Source organism: Xyrauchen texanus, chromosome 27, assembly GCF_025860055.1.
Source record: "Xyrauchen texanus isolate HMW12.3.18 chromosome 27, RBS_HiC_50CHRs, whole genome shotgun sequence".
In the NCBI taxonomy this organism is placed as follows: domain Eukaryota; kingdom Metazoa; phylum Chordata; class Actinopteri; order Cypriniformes; family Catostomidae; genus Xyrauchen; species Xyrauchen texanus.
This window is the reverse complement of record NC_068302.1, coordinates 11,932,712-11,949,765: the sequence shown is the minus strand read 5'-3', so window position 1 is coordinate 11,949,765 and position 17,054 is coordinate 11,932,712. Positions and strand designations below refer to the sequence as shown.

The following is a 17,054-nucleotide window of genomic DNA, read 5'->3' as shown; positions in this document are numbered from 1 at the left end:
TGATGGGGGCAGGTACAGGTGAGGCTGAGTTCTTGAAGTCCACAACCATCTCCACTGTCTTTAGAGCGTTGAGCTCTAGGTTGTTTTGGTTGCACCAGGTCACCAGGTGGTCGACCTTCCACCTGTAAGCGGACTCGTCACCATCAGAGATGAGTCCGATGAGGGAGGTGTCGTCCGCAAACTTCAGAAGCTTGATGGACTGGTGACTGGAGGTGCAACTGTTAGTGTACAGGGAGAAGAGCAGAGGAGAAAGAACGCAGCCCTGGGGGGATCCAGTGCTAATGAACTGAGTCGGAGACGTGTTTCCCCAGCCTCACGTGCTGCTTCCTGTCAGACAGGAAGTCAGTGATCCACCTGCAGGTGGAGTCAGGCACACTTAGCTGGGAGAGCTTCTCCTGGAGCAAAGCCGGGATGATAGTGTTAAAGGCAGAGCCGAAATCAACAAACAGAATCCTGGCGTAGGTTCCTGCGGAGTCCAGGTGCTGTCTTTAATGTCTTTACCTTGAAAAATTTAAGTTCTTAAAGCAGAAGAAACTGTTGCTGAAACAGGAAGCATGGCGGGGGTTGTCAAGAAGACTCTAAGTTGAAGCCTGGAGTCAATGTTATTTACGGATATGGCTGATATGATATTGATAAATTTGTTCTCAAGTCATGACTTTTTTGGTAGTACTTTGGCTGTATCAGCATTTGTTTTAATGACTTGTTGAGGCACATGACTATTAACTCATCATTAATAATTGTTGTAATTAACACATGAATTTGCAGTACTAATACAGTAATTAAGCATGTATTATGGCATATTAGTGCACCCGTATTGGGTGGAAGTTCAAATACATGGTTTCAGCTCATTGTGGTAATTAACTCATTAATTAACACTATTAGTTCATATAATAAGTTATTTGGGAAATAATCCATGATGACGCATTTAATTAATAGCAATTCATATATGACTTAATATATTAATCAGACTCTTTATTAGTTGCTGATGTGGCAATCATTACTTAATGGCTTAGTTAATCATGAGTCATACATTAACTCAATATTATCTGTGCATTAGTTAAGCATGAATTAATGCATATTAATGCACCCATATTGTAAAGTGTTACCCATTTGATATATTTCCATAGTTTTATATTCAATTACATCATTCGCAATGCTTCAGCTCATTCACGTCTGTGTCAGCTGCTGTTCGGTCAACTGAATGTGCTGGTCCTCTCTTGCACTCACTGAATAGGGTAGACGCAGAGAGAGGTGTGCCTGCGGTGGGAAAGCAAGACCTTATGCTCAAGCGGTAGTACTGGCGACTCTACTACGTAAAATAGATAAGGTTTGTCCAAAAACTCACTAGATTTGTTGCTAGGTGCTTTATAGAAAAAATGTCGCTAAAGGGGTCTGAGAAGTTGCTAAATCTAGCGACAAAGTCGCTAAGTTGGCAGCACTGGTCTCCACAGTCCACACACTTTACACAAACAACACAGAGAAGAAAGATGCTGAGAAAATGCTGCTTCAACTTTCTTTGCACCAAAACGGCATCTTGTTTCATCTTTACAATAAATAATAAACGTATTCTACTCACCGTTCTGTTCAAAGCATTCTCTCTTTTAGCGGTGCATAGTAAACAAATATGAAACCTTTGGATATAAATAAATAAAGGCATCATCAGAGGTAATGCAGGTACATATGAATGAAGGTTTACATGGAGACAAGAAAGACTGCATCGTCACGATCTCGGTAACGAAAGAAGCAGATTTTATTACAGCAACAATTATTTACACTGTGGTCAGTAACAGCAGAACTTTCACACATTCGCCGGAAATGCAGACGCTGCTTACTTACACATTGTAAATAAGGTGGATAACATGACTTTACTCCCGCCCGTCTGGACAAATGCTTCACACAAGTAAAAACAATCAATATCACATGGATTTCCATATGCACTTCAGAGCTGCAACTCTCTTTATTGTTAGATCATTTATGCTGCTGGTCACATTGTATCTAAATGTTACTAATATTATTTTTCTTCTCTCTAGACTCATGTCCCACAAACGTCAACTGCATGCATTTCCCTCTAATAAGCATTAGCAGTCCGCATGTTTTCCCCTCAAATAAGCATGAGCAGCCTGAGGTTTTAACCCTCAAGTGCAGCCCATACTCCAGTGGCAGTGGATCTAACTTTTCACAGATTCCTTAGGGTTGTGAAATGTGTATACGTTTCACCAAAATATGAATATTTTGTAGTTTTCTTATATGAAATCTGTTGAGTGGTTAAAAAATTTGATTTAATGACTTCAACCTAAGTGTATGTAAACTTCTGACTTCAACTGTATGTTTTGTGAATTCATTTTTGAGTGTCTATTTGTCTAACTGTTTGACATCTGTTTTTTGTGTCTTATGTTTAATCATCAACTCCATATCTGCATCTAACCACATCTGCAGTACTAGATTTGTGTGAGAAGAGGTTTGTGACAAATACTGTCAATGACAAGGCTCAGTGAACTTTACCATTGCATTGCAAAAGAAAGTAATATCAGGAAAACGGCATGCGGTTGTCACAGTTTGTCTCCACTTTATTTAAGGACTCTTATTTTGAAGTTTTTCCCAGCACTACGTTTCCCAGAATCCACTGCCCCAATCACTTCATCATTATCTCCACCTGTATGCCATTCCCTCATTAGTGTCCATGTGTATATAAACCCTCTAGTTTTGTTCATGTTTTGTCAGTCCTTGAATTGTTATGTTTGAATGGATGTTTGTTAATGTGGTTGCTTAAAAATTCAAGGACTCTACTCCTGCGTTTCCTCTGTTCCACTCCAGCACACTGAGAATTACAGCAGTGTTAAAGAAATTTCTCATGTGATTCAAACTGTACTTACTTAAAACAAAGTAATTAGTCATACTGGATGGTTTCTGTATCCCCTGTTTTACCTTTTGATCCAAAATTATCTTTATTATGGTAGAGCTCAACAAGGTCTTCAAGATCAGACCCATACATCCTAGCAAATGGAGACGGAACATCGTTTTCACAGAATGTTTCACTAGATGGATTTGTCACAGTTTTGTTCTGAAAATCTAGTCCTCCGCTCATTTAGCATCATGTCCAAAACCTGGTAAAATATCCCTGCTCTGAAAAACTCTTTGCTGTTCAGAGCTGCTTGAATTCCTACTGTGGGCATGACACAGGTTGCTTCTAGCTTAGAGCTTAGCGTCCTCTTTCGTTTGGGAATGGTTTCCGTACAGATATGATCAGCAATACCCAAAACTGTTGTCCAGACATCATCAAATACCTGCTCATTCCTATCATTTTCAAATGTGCAAATGAGTGCCTCCACCAGGTCTACTGCTTTTGCCAAATCAAGACATACTTCACAAATATCCGCAAATTTAGGGACCATCTCTAAAGATATAGGCAATATTGGAGCATACATAGCCAAAACATTTACAACCATTTCCATAACAGAGTATACAACTTCAGTAACATTTGAAGCAAATGACTTACAGGCACACAACCAACCCCAAAGTGTGCATGTAGGTGTCAGCTATAATGCACACCTTTTAGATTTTTTAGATAATAAAAAATAAATAAAAAAATGTCCAGTTATATGTAAGCATATAACTATATTCTATATTCATCAGTATTGTAATAGGCCTTGGTGTCGGGATCTGGATTAAATTTTTGGGGAAAAGCAGATCAAGTTGGGATCTGAACTCGTGACATCATTGGTACAGCTAGTAAAAACCTGCATCAAACATCTACACCAAACCAGCCTTGTTTTTTTTTTTTTAGATATGCAGCCAATAACCAACAAACAAGGGGGGATCAATGTTGGGATCATAATGCGCATTGACAGTGATTTCTGAACAATGCAGAAAGCCAAAAAGGCTAGGATAAACAGTGTTGAGCGTGCAAACTGTGTTTACTGAATGGTAACCAAGTCGGAGGATGATTAGGCATTTATTAAGATATCAATGTTTAGAGGAATTCTGGGTTCCCTAGCGCTTAATGAGCAGAAAAGTTGGGGTTTATTTATTGCTGGGGCAGACTTTCCGAATAAAATTTATAGAGAAAATTACCATATTATCTATATTATCATATAGCCTTTGGTGGTATCTGGTTAAATGCTTTTGAATTGGTTTAGGAATGGAATGAATGGTGAAATGGATAATATTCTGTAGTAAAAACATTATTAAACACAATATATATAATCCCCCAAATTGGGTGAAGGAAATGCCAAATCAAGGGCTGACAGAAGTGCTAGATCATGGTAAACTGCATTGGAACAACCAGCTTTCGGAGGCCGCCTCGTGTGAGGGCCTGCTCTGGGTGGAAGGTTTGGACAAAGCACATTAATGCGGCTACATGGGGCTGTACCATTTATATTTGCATCTAATCAGCTAGTTTATGGGGGAAGGTTCACGTAAGGGCCCGATCCAGGTGGAAGGTTTAGATTAAAGGACCTGTATATGGCCATAGGGACTTGTACCATAGGTGTACAGTTAGCTCAGCTGGCTTGTGGAGGTAGCCTCACTCAATAGTCTACCCAGAGACCACCTGTAATGCTTGTTGCAGCTGCTGAGAGGCGAAGACAAAGGGCTTCAGCAGAAGCATGGTAAAACACTGCTGCAGCTGTTGAGCACGTGGGCCTCCTGGAGGAGCAGAGTTTAGAGGACTGTTGCCACGGTGGGTTGAGTATTTGGGGTATTGGAAAAGGGGCTCCTGTGGGAGTGCTGCTGTGTTTCCATTGCTGTAGAAGCACATCTATACATTTATGGAACTTAAGAATTGTTAGTTATGGAAAACATGTTGTGGAGTGGGATGTGGACATGTGTCTGTTACTGGCGAGAGAGAGAGAGGAGGAAGCAGTAAGGGCCATCACCTGGTGATTAATGATTCATAACACCTGTGTCTCGCTACAGTGACGACAGAGATGGGCTTGAAAAGGCTGCCGAGAACGCCGGAGAGTCAGTGAAAGAGAAACCTGAAGCTGTGAAGCTGAAGTGTATATATACATCGATTGTGAATCTGAAAAGCCAAAACTCTGATTGTGAAGCTAAAAACACTGAATAAAATGCTGACTTACCAGGACTGCCACACCACTTCCTGCTTCCTTCTTGCTGGAACTTTTACACATGTCAATTACATTTATGTAGCTTTTTTCTGATTAACAATTTTTTTTTATTCACTTATTAAACACAGAAAAACAAAACATATATACACAGAATCAACAATTCTAGAATCAACCCCCACTATTACCCCTCCCAATCCCAAACCCCACCCAACAACATTTCAGTGGTCATACATGATTATAGACACACATACACACAAATATATATATATATATATACACATATATATATAATCACACATATTGACAACTACACCTCTCCACTCATTTATGCAGCTTTGATGAAAGCAAAAGGTTAGTTAAGAATACAACTTTATTATATTTGTCATGGCGGGGCACTACTGCTGCAGTATCAAAATGCAAAAGGGGTGCTGCTATGGCATAATCGAGAGTATGTGGTGATGTTTCGTCAGTATTGAGTGTGGGTTGACGCTGCAGCATATTGTCTAGTGGGGCACACATGGTTTTATTACATTTATGAACACCTGTAAGGAAACTAAAGTTATTTTGAAGGTTATATCAAGCTCTATTTATTATGTGTTGGGCTCATTTTAACCATGAGCGAAGGAAATGATAATGTGAAGGTTTACGGGAAATGCTAAAAGGCGCTTAAAATTACTGCACCACCACTGCGCTTGAATGGGAGAGCTCATACTGTTTTCGAACGGGAGAACCTGTGGCTCAAATCAAATAAATTTTACAGCATGTATTCTAAAATCTTTAGTGGAATACGTTTCAAAAGTAACCCTTCCAACACTGTTCATCAGTAAGAGCCCACGCTGCATTAGAATGCCGGATGGTGCTGAGTAGAGAACCTCGCCCAATTGTGGTTTGCAATGTGTATATATATTTATGACCTACACCCCTAGACTTTTAATAAGAGGATGAATTGAATTGAAATCACATGAATGTGGTGCTTGGACAGTGCATTCATGCCTTTTGCAGGAATGATGTTGCAGTTGTGGCACTTGTACGACACGTTTGCGCTATTTTGCGGTGTCAGGGGAGTTTGTAATATGACAGCACATTTGTGCTGATTAGGGATGTTTTTTCTTTTTGATTTTCTCCCCAATTTGGAATGCCCAATTCCCAATGCGCACTAAGTCCTCATTGTGGTGTAGTGATTCACCTCAATCCGGGTGGCCAAGGACGAATCTCATTTGCCTCCACGTTTGAGTCCATCAATCTGTGCATCTTATCACATGGCTTGTTGAGCACATTACCGCGGAGATGTAGCGTGTGTGGAGGCCCATGCTATTCTCCGCGGCATTCATGCACAACTCGCCATGCATCCCACCGACAGCGATAACCATGAGGAGGTTACTCCATGTGACACTACCCTCCCTAGCAGGAAATTTGGTTGCTTTGGAGACCTGGCTGGAGTCACTCAGCACGCCATGGATTCGAACTCGCGACTCCAGGGGAGGTAGTAAGCATCACTACTCGCTGAGATACCCAGGCCCCCCCACTTATTGATGTTTTGAGCCAATGGTAGGAACACAGCTCTTGTGCTTTATAGAAACTTAAATGTTTGCCATCTTTGGTTCCTTGGAAGGTAAAGTTGAAGTCTTGGAGTGATACCAAGATAGTGAAAGCAAGAGGAAAACCTGTGAGCAATCCCATAGAAGGGGCAAGAGATGGGATCTGGAAGTAATACTGGGGAAACCCTTGTGGATGGCGCAATTTCAGGCGTTTCTGTAGAAACCATAATTTTTGTGCATGACATGAGTCATTTTTCCAACAATTGTTTACAGACAGATTGTTTCACTTTTAATTGACTATATCACAATTCCAGTTGTCAGAAGTTTACATACACTAAGTTAACTGTGCCTTTAAACAGCTTGGAAAATTCCAGAAATTTATGTCAAGCCTTTAGGCAATTAGCCAGTTAGCTTCTTATAGGCTTATTGGAGTCAATTGGAGGTGTACCTGTGGATGTATTTTAAGGCCTACCTTCAAACTCAGTGCCTCTTTGCTTGACATGATGGGGAATATCAAAAGACATCAGCCAAGACCTCAGAATTTTTTTTTGGATTTCCACAAGTCTGGTTCATCCTTGGGAGCAATTTCCAAATGCCTGAAGTTACCACATTCATCTGTATAAACAATAGTTTGCAAGTATAAATACCATGCCATCATACTGCTCAGGAAGGAGACTCCTAGAGATTAACGTAGTTTGGTGCAAAAAGTGCAAATCAATCCCAGAACAACAGCAAAGGACTTTGTGAAGATGCTGGAGGAAACATGTAGATCTATATGGTGGAACTATATGGTCTAGATGCTGGAGGAAACAGGAAGTATCTATATCCACAGTAAAACAAGTCCTGTATCGATATAACCTGTTAGGCTGCACAGCAAGGAAGAAGCCACTGCTCCAAAACTGCCATAAAAAAACCCAGACTACAGTTTGCAAGTCCACATGAGGACAAAGGTCTTACCTTTTGGAGAAATGTCCTCTGGTCTGATGAAACAAATATAGAACTTTTTGGCCATAATGACCATCGTTATGTTTGGAGGAAAAAGGATGAGGCTTGCAAGCTGAAGAACACAATCCCAACCGTGGAAGCATCACGTTGTGGGTGTGCATTGCTAAAGGAGGGACTGGTGCACTTCACAAAATAGATGGCAACATGAGAAAGGAAAACTATGTGGAAATATTGAAGCAACATCTCAAGACATCAGCCAAGAAGTTAAAGCTTGGTTGCAAATGGGTCTTCCAAATGGACATTGACCCCAAGCATAACTCCAAAGTTGTAACAAAACGGCAAGGACAACAAAGTCAAGGTATTGGAGTGGCCATCACAAAGCCCTGACCTCAATCTGATATGGGGTTGGCAGAACTGAAAAATCATGTAAAAGCAAGGAGGCCTACAAACCTGACTCTGTTACACCAGTTCTGTCTGGAGGAATGGGCCAACATTCTAGCAACTTATTGTGAGAAGCTTGTGGAAGGCTACGCAAAACATTTGACCAAAGTTAAACAATTTAAAGGCAATGCTACCAAATACTAACAAAGTGTATGTAAACTTCTGACCCACAGGGAATGTGATGAAAGTAATAAAAGCTGAAATAAATAATTATCTCTACTATTATTCTAAAATTTCACGTTATTAAAATAAAGAAGTGATCCTAACTGACCAAAGACCGGGAATTGAAGACCTTCGAAGGCTGAGGAAAGCACATCTCCCAACCCCCATCCTCACTACATTCTATAGAGGGACTATTGAGAGCATCCTGAGCAGCTGCATCACTGCCTGGTTTGGGACTTGCACCGTTTCGGACCGCAAAGCCCTGCAGAGGATAGTGAGGACAGCTGAGAAGACCATTGGGGTCTCTCTTCCCTCCATCAAAGACATTTACAAAAAACACTGTATCCGCAAAGCAACCAGCATTGTGGACGACCCCACACATCCCTCACACAAACTCTTTACCCTCCTCCCGTCTGGCAAGAGGTACCGAAGCATTCGGGCCCTCACGGCCAGACTGTGTAACAGCTTCTTCCCTCAAGCCATCAGACTCCTCAATACTCAGAGACTGGTTTGACACACACGTGTCCTGAGTTGCACTTTAATTACTGTCACTTTATAACTGTCTGCTACCTCAATAACTGCTATGTGCATAGAACATTATCTCATAGTATGTTGTTTACATTTTTAGAAACTGTCATCTTTTTGCACTACTGAGTACTGGTCGGCGCTGCACTGTCTATTGTCCTGTTCATTGTCAGTAATTTGTTGTACTGTCCTGTACTTTTTGCACATGTTTGCACGTGCACTTTATATAGGTATATGTAGGTTTTTTTTTTTTTTTATATATATATATATATAGGTATTTTATTTCGTTGTGTTGTCTCATGTGGTCCTGTGTTGGTCCTTTGTTGTTTTTATGTAGCACCATGGTCCTGGAGGAACGTTGTCTCGTTTTTGCTGTGTACTGTACTAACTGTATATGGTTGAAACGACAATAAAACCCACTTGAATTGTTTCTACGATTGTCAGGAATTGTGAAAAACTGAGTTTAAATGTATTTAGCTAAGGTGATGTTAAAATTCTGACTTCAACTGTATATAATTTTATTACATAATATCACTTTGTTTTAGTACCATGTCAGCAGTCACAATAATACAACTTTTACCATATTGGGCATAACACTGTACAACAACTCAAATACTACAGCATCATTGATTCATATTTCATGAGTACAGTTGTTTATTATGTTTTATAAGACTGTATAGAGCATATGGTAGCAGTGTTAGTGTAAATTATGCTATATCCACATACTGAACTAGTCAAAAGAACAGAATTTTGTCTTGTGGGAAAAGACTGATGCTTATATACTGTACATTGGAAGTAAAAAAATGACCCAAATGTTTAGCACTATAGCGTAGCAATAACCATACCTTTCAAAGGAGTTATTGGTTGTTTATTGTGTAATTTATAAGCTAAATTATATTAAAAAAGACTTCTGCAAGTATAAGTACTAGCTAACATAAATATGCTGGAAGTTTTTTCCCAAATAGGGGAACAGATTTTCTCATAACATCAAATACCATCACACCATCCAAGTAATTCATCTCTATTTTACTACAATGATTCCTTGATTCCAAGCTGCAGAGGCCCCCCAAGTCTGTCACCACATTTAGTTCACAGGAGGATTCTGCCTTTATAATGCCACATAAAGTCATGCATTAACACCTTTTCAGAAATCACTTCAGACTCATCATCAGAGATTAGGCTCTTATTGTGATTTAGTAAGGCTCTTAACTAAACTGATGTGCAAACATATTGGGGTAAATACAGGCCAATGTGGTCACATGTTCCTTTTACAGATACTTGAATCTGCACGATGAGGACTATATTAGGTGTATAACTATGCCCATCTTAACTGAATATGAAGAGGTGAATATAGTAGAGTTTGTGATGGCCATTTCTATTCTGTTTTTAGGCCCATACACACCCCCCCCCCAAACAAACTCAAAGCCATTAGTATGATATAACACAATTCATCTCATCAGATAAATCCTCCTCAAAGCGTGTAATTGGTTGCCCTGCACTTCCTCGACTCAGCAGGTCAGTTGCAGCGCTCTCCATTTCGTCAATGGTCATGTGACAGGCATCTGCAATTTCTCGCTTTGCAAAGTCAACAAATTTGGGGTCTTTGGCGTAGAGACCCAAGCCTTCGGATATCAGGATCTAAAAGGTAAATAAAATGAGACATTATTAAAACTAGGATGTAAACAAATGATCCTAGTTCAGTACAAGGCTCAGTCATCAACATCTGTGGCACAATTTTGGTTACCACAAAAACAAATTTTGACTTGTCCCTCATTTATAAAAAACAAAACAAAAAACAGGAACTTCAATGAAAGTGAATGGGGCCAATTTGTAAACGTTAACCCTTAAAGCTCTGAGGGTGTTTTTAAAGATTTCTTATTTCAGTGGCATACCTATATTTCAGGGCTTATAACAAAAAAAAAAACAAGGAGGGTCAATTGTTTGGTCTCATTGTAATGAAAACTTAAATTGAGACTCTCTGCCTAAGAAACATCTAGGTTACGGATGTAACCTCCATTCCCTGATGGAGGGAACGAGACGTTGTGTCGAAGTAGCGACACTAGGGGTCTCTCGAGCGGTGAAAATACCGCTGATCTATGAAAAAAGGCCAATGAGAAGTTGGCGGACAGAATTTGCATGTCCCACACCGGACATACAGGTATAAAAGCTGGGAAATGCATCTCTTTCATTCAGGATTTTTCTGAGGAGCCGGAAATGTGGCTCGGCTCAGCGACGTTGTCGGGAGGACACAACGTCTCGTTCCCTCCATCAGGGAACGGAGGTTACATCCGTAACCTAGACGTTCCCCGTCTGTCGCTCACTTCTACGTTGTGTCGAAGAGCGACACTCGGGGTCCAATTTAAATCACACCATGCACTGAGCCGTGTATGTGTACTGCTGACACAAGAGCGGGCAGGTACTTGACGTGCCAAAACGACCAGCTGTATCAGACTGCACATACCCTTCCCCAATGCCCCATAAAGTCGTCGGAACCCTTATAGTTACCCTAGACAGGGGAACAAGGCGACGCTTGCCAACCTGAGAACGGGCCGAGCCTAGCCGGGCCTCTTCTCTCTCTATGTTTCTCACACAGAGCAAAATGGCTGGGACCTTTACACGCATCGTGGGAAGGAGGTCTTACCCAGTTTACTATTCTTTCCACAATCCACAGCGGGTATTCAAATCTACCCTGTACTGGAATTGGTGCTCCACATTTAGGGCTCCTACGTGGACGTTCCGCGGTACAGTCTCCTTACGAGTGGACCCGCATCTCCCTTGGGCAGTTCCCGCTGCCACCCAGTCGCCATGTCTGTAGCAACTCCTCCCTCCGAAGAGGCGGGATCTACCTAAAAGCCCATGTGGTGTATTTCGCCACTTTTGGGACTCGAGTTTGTAGCCAGTCCTGAAGCAGTCTCATATATGTCAAACCCAGAGGCGCGACCGCCACGGAGGATATGCCCCTGGAGCTTCTGGAAAAGTTTTAAAGAGTGAGGCATTTCAGCACTGACTGCGCGCGCTTGTTGGTGAGTCTAAATCCATGCCGAAAAAAGAGATGTTCTGAACCGGGGTGAGCTTGCTCTTTTCCCCTATGCAGATCTTTAAGTGCCTTGGCCTGGTGGACTTGCAGAAAGGCCATGGCATGCAGGGCGGAAGCAGCCTATCCGGTGGCGCTGTAGGCTTTGGCGGTCAATGACGACGTTGTCCTACAGGCCTTGGAGGGGAGCACAGGGCGACCACTGGTTCTCAGGGCATAGGTGGAATGCAACCGCCCTATCTACCTGGGGAATCGTCGTGTACCCGTGGGCCACTCCGCCGTCGAGGGTAGTGAGAGTGGATGAGCGAGGGGGTTTGTGACGAGCAGAGAGGGGTACCCTCCATGCAGTCGTCAGCTCATCATGCACCTCAGGGAAAAAAGGGACCGGGGAGGGGGGTGTGTGGCTGTGAGCGATGCGCAGACCCCAGGAACCAATCATTCGCCTTTATACCTGTATGACCGGGGGCGGGACATGCTAATTCTGTCCGCCAACTTTCGACACAACGTCGAAGTGAGCGACAGACAGGAACTGCTGAATAATCACAAAAGTAAAATAAACAATAAAATCGTATTATTTATCTGAATTGCATTATACTGTATATCCGTGGATGTAAATAAGGTAGCTACGAAAAACTGCTTTTGTTTTGTTCCCAGTCTTGTCAACTGTAACTGAAAAAAGTTTGTGTGTTGATACGACAAAGCAATCAAAAGTTATAGCATTACAAAAATAATTTATCCTGGTGTCCAAAAATGTCTTCATGTGTCCAAAAGCCTCTCAAAACAAATAAAACATAATAATTGTACATAATTACAGGCCCCAATTTGTGTGTATTTTATCATTTATGCACTGGCCCCATTTACTCACAGCTGTGACTTCTTGCAGCTTTGTGCCTAAGGCTGAGTGTACATGTAAGGTGTGTCAACCACCATTTAACCAAGCAGAAAGAATATAGCTGGATAAAAAACAACTTCCTTCATTTAAGCAAATGATTACATTTTCAGGAAAATCACTATTTGATATGGCATTAAAAAACTTACTGATTCCACAAGGCTGTCAGCACTTCCTTTCTCTATGTATCCAGAACTTTGTTGAGAGGGCAATCTGAGTGTGGTGCATGCCCGAGGCTGCTGAGCTGCACCTGCCATTCCACTCGCAAACCACCCGGGACGGGCTGATGCCGGCAGGGTGGCGCTGCCATTTGTGCCATCACCCCACATAGCCTGAGTGCCCCCCATCTCGTCCACCAGAATGAAGGGGGCATAGAGGAGCCGACCCCGTCTGGCCTGGTTGTTCGCCCAAGAGGCAGAAGAAACCTCAGATGAAATGCTGCTTCGTCGTGAGTCGAAACTGTTGTGTGTCTGTGGGAGCAGGTAAGTAAATAGTGTGAAAAATAACAGTGAATCTATTATTTAGCCAGATAATTTACTGTAAGCAGAATTTCATTAGAGTTCATATATTTTTTATACTATTTATTTTTTTCACCTGAGTTCCAATTTTAATGTTAGTAAAGTTTTTTTCCACCAAACTCATGGTGATTTGCTCATGCAAAAATTTGCTCATGATTTACCACCCTTGATTTTACTTAGGTATCCTTTGGAAGGACACGCAGAGCTGCAGGTGCTACACACTAGAGATGTGCAAAACTACCGTTGTTTCATTCATAGTTGTTTAAACAACTAGTCGAGGATAAGGTTAAGGATAAACATTTATAATTAAGCTCCATTATGTTCACGTGACCCCGATCATATGCATTTCAGAGGGGTATATGGAGGCTAATTCAATACATCAATTCAGCAATTCAACACATCAATTGCACAAAACTAGGAAAAGTAAGAAATAAGAAAGTTTCCAAAAAGCAATGGCACAAAACCGCTTATGCCCATCCTGAATGCAGAATGACACACTTCATTGTAACAGGAGTGATTGAGGGTGATCGCAGCTGTGCATTCAAAAGTGCAGAACTACAAGATACTATTGCATGTACACATCCATATCATGACATCAAGCAGTTTAAACCGTTATTACTGCAACGATTTATTTTAGCTTTTAGATTTGGTATTTTAGAGTGTTTAAAGATTGTGTTAGTGTACATGTACAAGCAAAAATGCACTTCCCACTATAGCATGCCCAACTTAAATCATCTTCCCATTGCCCTGCTCACTATTCAACATTTTTCACAAGTGCCTAAACTTTAGCACAGCACTGTATGTAATATGATAGGCTACATTTGTATTATGGGTATAATGTATGATTCCACATCTGGAGGAATCTGAATAGTGTGGGTAGATACCTGAATGCGTGCTCTGTAGGGTGGAGAATTTTGGTGGTAGGTGCCTGGAATTGGGAGATCTTCATCATTACTGCCCTGCCTCCCCAAACACTGGATGTTAAAGTTCGGCTTTCGGCCTGATGGAAAAATGGTGAGAGAAGACAACAGACACAGTACTGAAGACTTGTCTGACTTGTTACGCTGAAGTGTGTAACAAGACGACATTCAGATGGATACAGAAAGTATGTAACAAAGTTACAGTTGTTTGCTGTGCAGAGGGTAATAGTTAAGCTTACCTGCGGGAGTTGGGGGAAGCATGCGTCGGCGTGCAGCAAAACCATTTCCATTGTATTCATTACCGTTGTATCCATTGTCACTGTATCCATTACTATTGTATCCATTTCCATTGTAGCCATTGCTGCTATAGCCATTGCTGTTGTAACGGTTACCAGGATAACCAGTCCCATTGGCACCGTTCCCATTGTAGCCATTTCCACGGTAATCATTTCCATGGTAGCTACCAGCATCTTGGCTGTTGCCTCTATAACTGTTGCTGTTGATGTTACTTGGCTCAACTGGGGCCACAACTTCACTTGCCCCATTGAAAGCTGGTGTTTGTGATGAAGGAACCTCTGGATACCATTGACTGGGTACAACATGAACACATATGGTTATAAATAGTCACAACATCACACACTCAGACATTTAAATTAAAGGCTAATTCTAACAAAGCGCTTATCGGAATAGTTCACCTGAAAAAGAAAGTCTGTCATTATTTACTCAACCTCATTTAATTCTAAACCTGCATTATTGCATTTTTTGTTTAGTTTTTTTAAACTCGACAGCCTGTACTCCAATCACTTTAAGCTTGTACCCTATACCTGTTTTACTGACAGCTTTCCTCACCTATCAAATGATGCAGCACTCTGAGTGTCCTCCTTACTGACATTGGCTTGCTCTGCAGGGTATACTGCCTCCACTCCTACTCCCCCTGCGTCTCCTCCTGTGACTTCTCCCCCTGAGACTTCTCCTCCTGTGACAGTTCCGCCTGTGACAGTTCCGCCTGTGACAGTTCCGCCTGTGACAGTTCCGCCTGTGACAGTTCCGCCTGTGACAGTTCCGCCTGTGACTTCCCCTCCTGTGATGACTCCTCCTTTGAGTTCTTCTGTGACTCCTCCTACCTCTGTGACTCCAGTTTGCATCCCTCCATCCAGAGATGGAGAAGGAAGATAGCTACATGCTTGTGTAGTGTCATTCCTAAATGGTAGAGAATTTTGGAGACTCAGTGAAAGGAAATTCGATTTAAATGAGAAATACACTAAACTCCTCCAAAAATCTGTACATTTTTGGAACACAGACTACATAAAATTTCCTCAAATACCTTTGAAAAATATGAATGGAAAGACCCTTATTAAAGTATGCATTATTCACGTCATCTGCATTGTAATATTAATCACTATAAGCCAAAGCTACAGTACAATGGCTGTTGTAAGACATATGACAGGATTACTTCAAAAGCTTAGGAGTGCCTGAAAACTTAATTTAACACATAAACAGTACACCATCCCAAATATGGTATTTTGACAGTGAATGAATATTGTGCAACTTAAAGGCATAGTTGACCCAAAAATGAAAATTCTCTCATCATTTACTCACCCTCATGCCATCCCAGATGTGTATGACTTTCTCTTCTGCTGAACACAAACAGATATTTAGAAGAATATTTCAGCTATGTAGGTCTATACAATGCAAGTGAGTGTTGGCCAGAACTTTTAACCTCCAAATAGCACATGATGGCAGCATAAAAAAATATTTACCACTCCAGTGGTTAAGTTCATTTCTTCTGAAGAAATATGATAGGTATCATAGGTGTGAGTGAGAAACTCATCAATATGTAAGTCGTTTTTTTTTTTACTATAAATCTCCACTTTCGCTTTCAGATTCTTCTTTTTTTTTTGGCGATTCATATTATTCGTGCATATCACCACCAACTGGGAAGTGAAATTTATTGTAAAAAAATGACTTACATATTGGTCTGTTTTTCCACACCTATCATTACAATCATGAAGATGGAGTCGTATGGATTACATTTATGCTACCTTTATGTACATATGAGCTTCAAAGATCTGTCCACCATTCACTTTCATTGTATGGACCTACAGAGCTGAAATATTCTTCTAAAAATCTGTATTTATGTTTAGCAGAAGAAAGAAAGAATGTTATACACATAGAGGATGGGATGAGGGTGATGAAATGATGAGAGAATAATTTTTTTTTAGTGAACTTAAAGGCAGATTCATACCAATTTTCACACACACAAACACACACACACACTGTGGCAGGGTGTAGGGTGGAGGGCAGGGCCGGGTCGTGATGCTACACACCCGGCCCCTAATCAAACCTCTGAGAGGGATAAAGGCCGACCGGAGACGGCAGTGTGACAGAGAGAGAGATTTACGGGCATCTGCCCGACACCCGTGTGTGTTTGTGTCTATTGGTTCAGTTCTTCATTAAACTATTAACTATATTGTCAAGCTGGTTCTCACCTGCTCCTTCCATTAATCCCTTTACACTGGTGCCAAAATCTGGGAAGGAGGAGGGATGCACCATAGTGGATTTCTCGGCGCAACCATCCACCCCAAATGAGCAGCCGTGTCCATCTGCTGCAGAACTGAGCAGCCCGGCCGCCCGGAAGTGGAGGAACGGCCGCTGACCGCGAGGGGAGGAGGGGCAGCCAACGAACTGCCTGGAGTGGTTACCGCTGTCAGGGGCGGGGGAGACCCCTACTGTCCACCAAAAAACAGAGGACTGCCTCCGATCCACCTGGGGAGGTGCGGCTGTCATCCATTAGAGGGTGGAGGAGTGGCCGAGGACCAAGCTGCGGCGTATCAGAGAAACGGCGAGTAAGTGTTTTTATCTCTCTCTCTCTCTCCCACTGCTGCTCCACATTCGCCTTTCCCTCTCTTTTAAATTTTACTGTTTTTTTGGCGGTACTTCACTGTGACAGTGAGTACCCTCTGTTTTTAATTATTACTGTTGTTTCCCTCCCCCTGCCCCTTCGCAGATTCAGGAA

General features: G+C 41.7%; 1 protein-coding gene across 1 annotated transcript in view; it reads right to left on the bottom strand.

Moving 5' to 3' along the window:
• Positions 1–9,236: 9,236 nt before the first annotated feature.
• cacna1fa (calcium channel, voltage-dependent, L type, alpha 1F subunit a) overlaps positions 9,237–17,054 on the bottom strand; it is a 60,051-nt gene continuing 52,233 nt past the window's right edge. The window contains exons 44-48 of the mRNA XM_052093924.1: positions 14,888–15,238; positions 14,278–14,627; positions 14,003–14,118; positions 12,750–13,070; positions 9,237–10,315 (exon numbers count right to left, since the gene is read on the bottom strand). Coding sequence (XP_051949884.1) covers positions 10,106–10,315; positions 12,750–13,070; positions 14,003–14,118; positions 14,278–14,627; positions 14,888–15,238 — 1,348 coding nt within the window. The 3' untranslated portion in view covers positions 9,237–10,105. The remainder of the gene's footprint in view (positions 10,316–12,749; positions 13,071–14,002; positions 14,119–14,277; positions 14,628–14,887; positions 15,239–17,054) is intronic.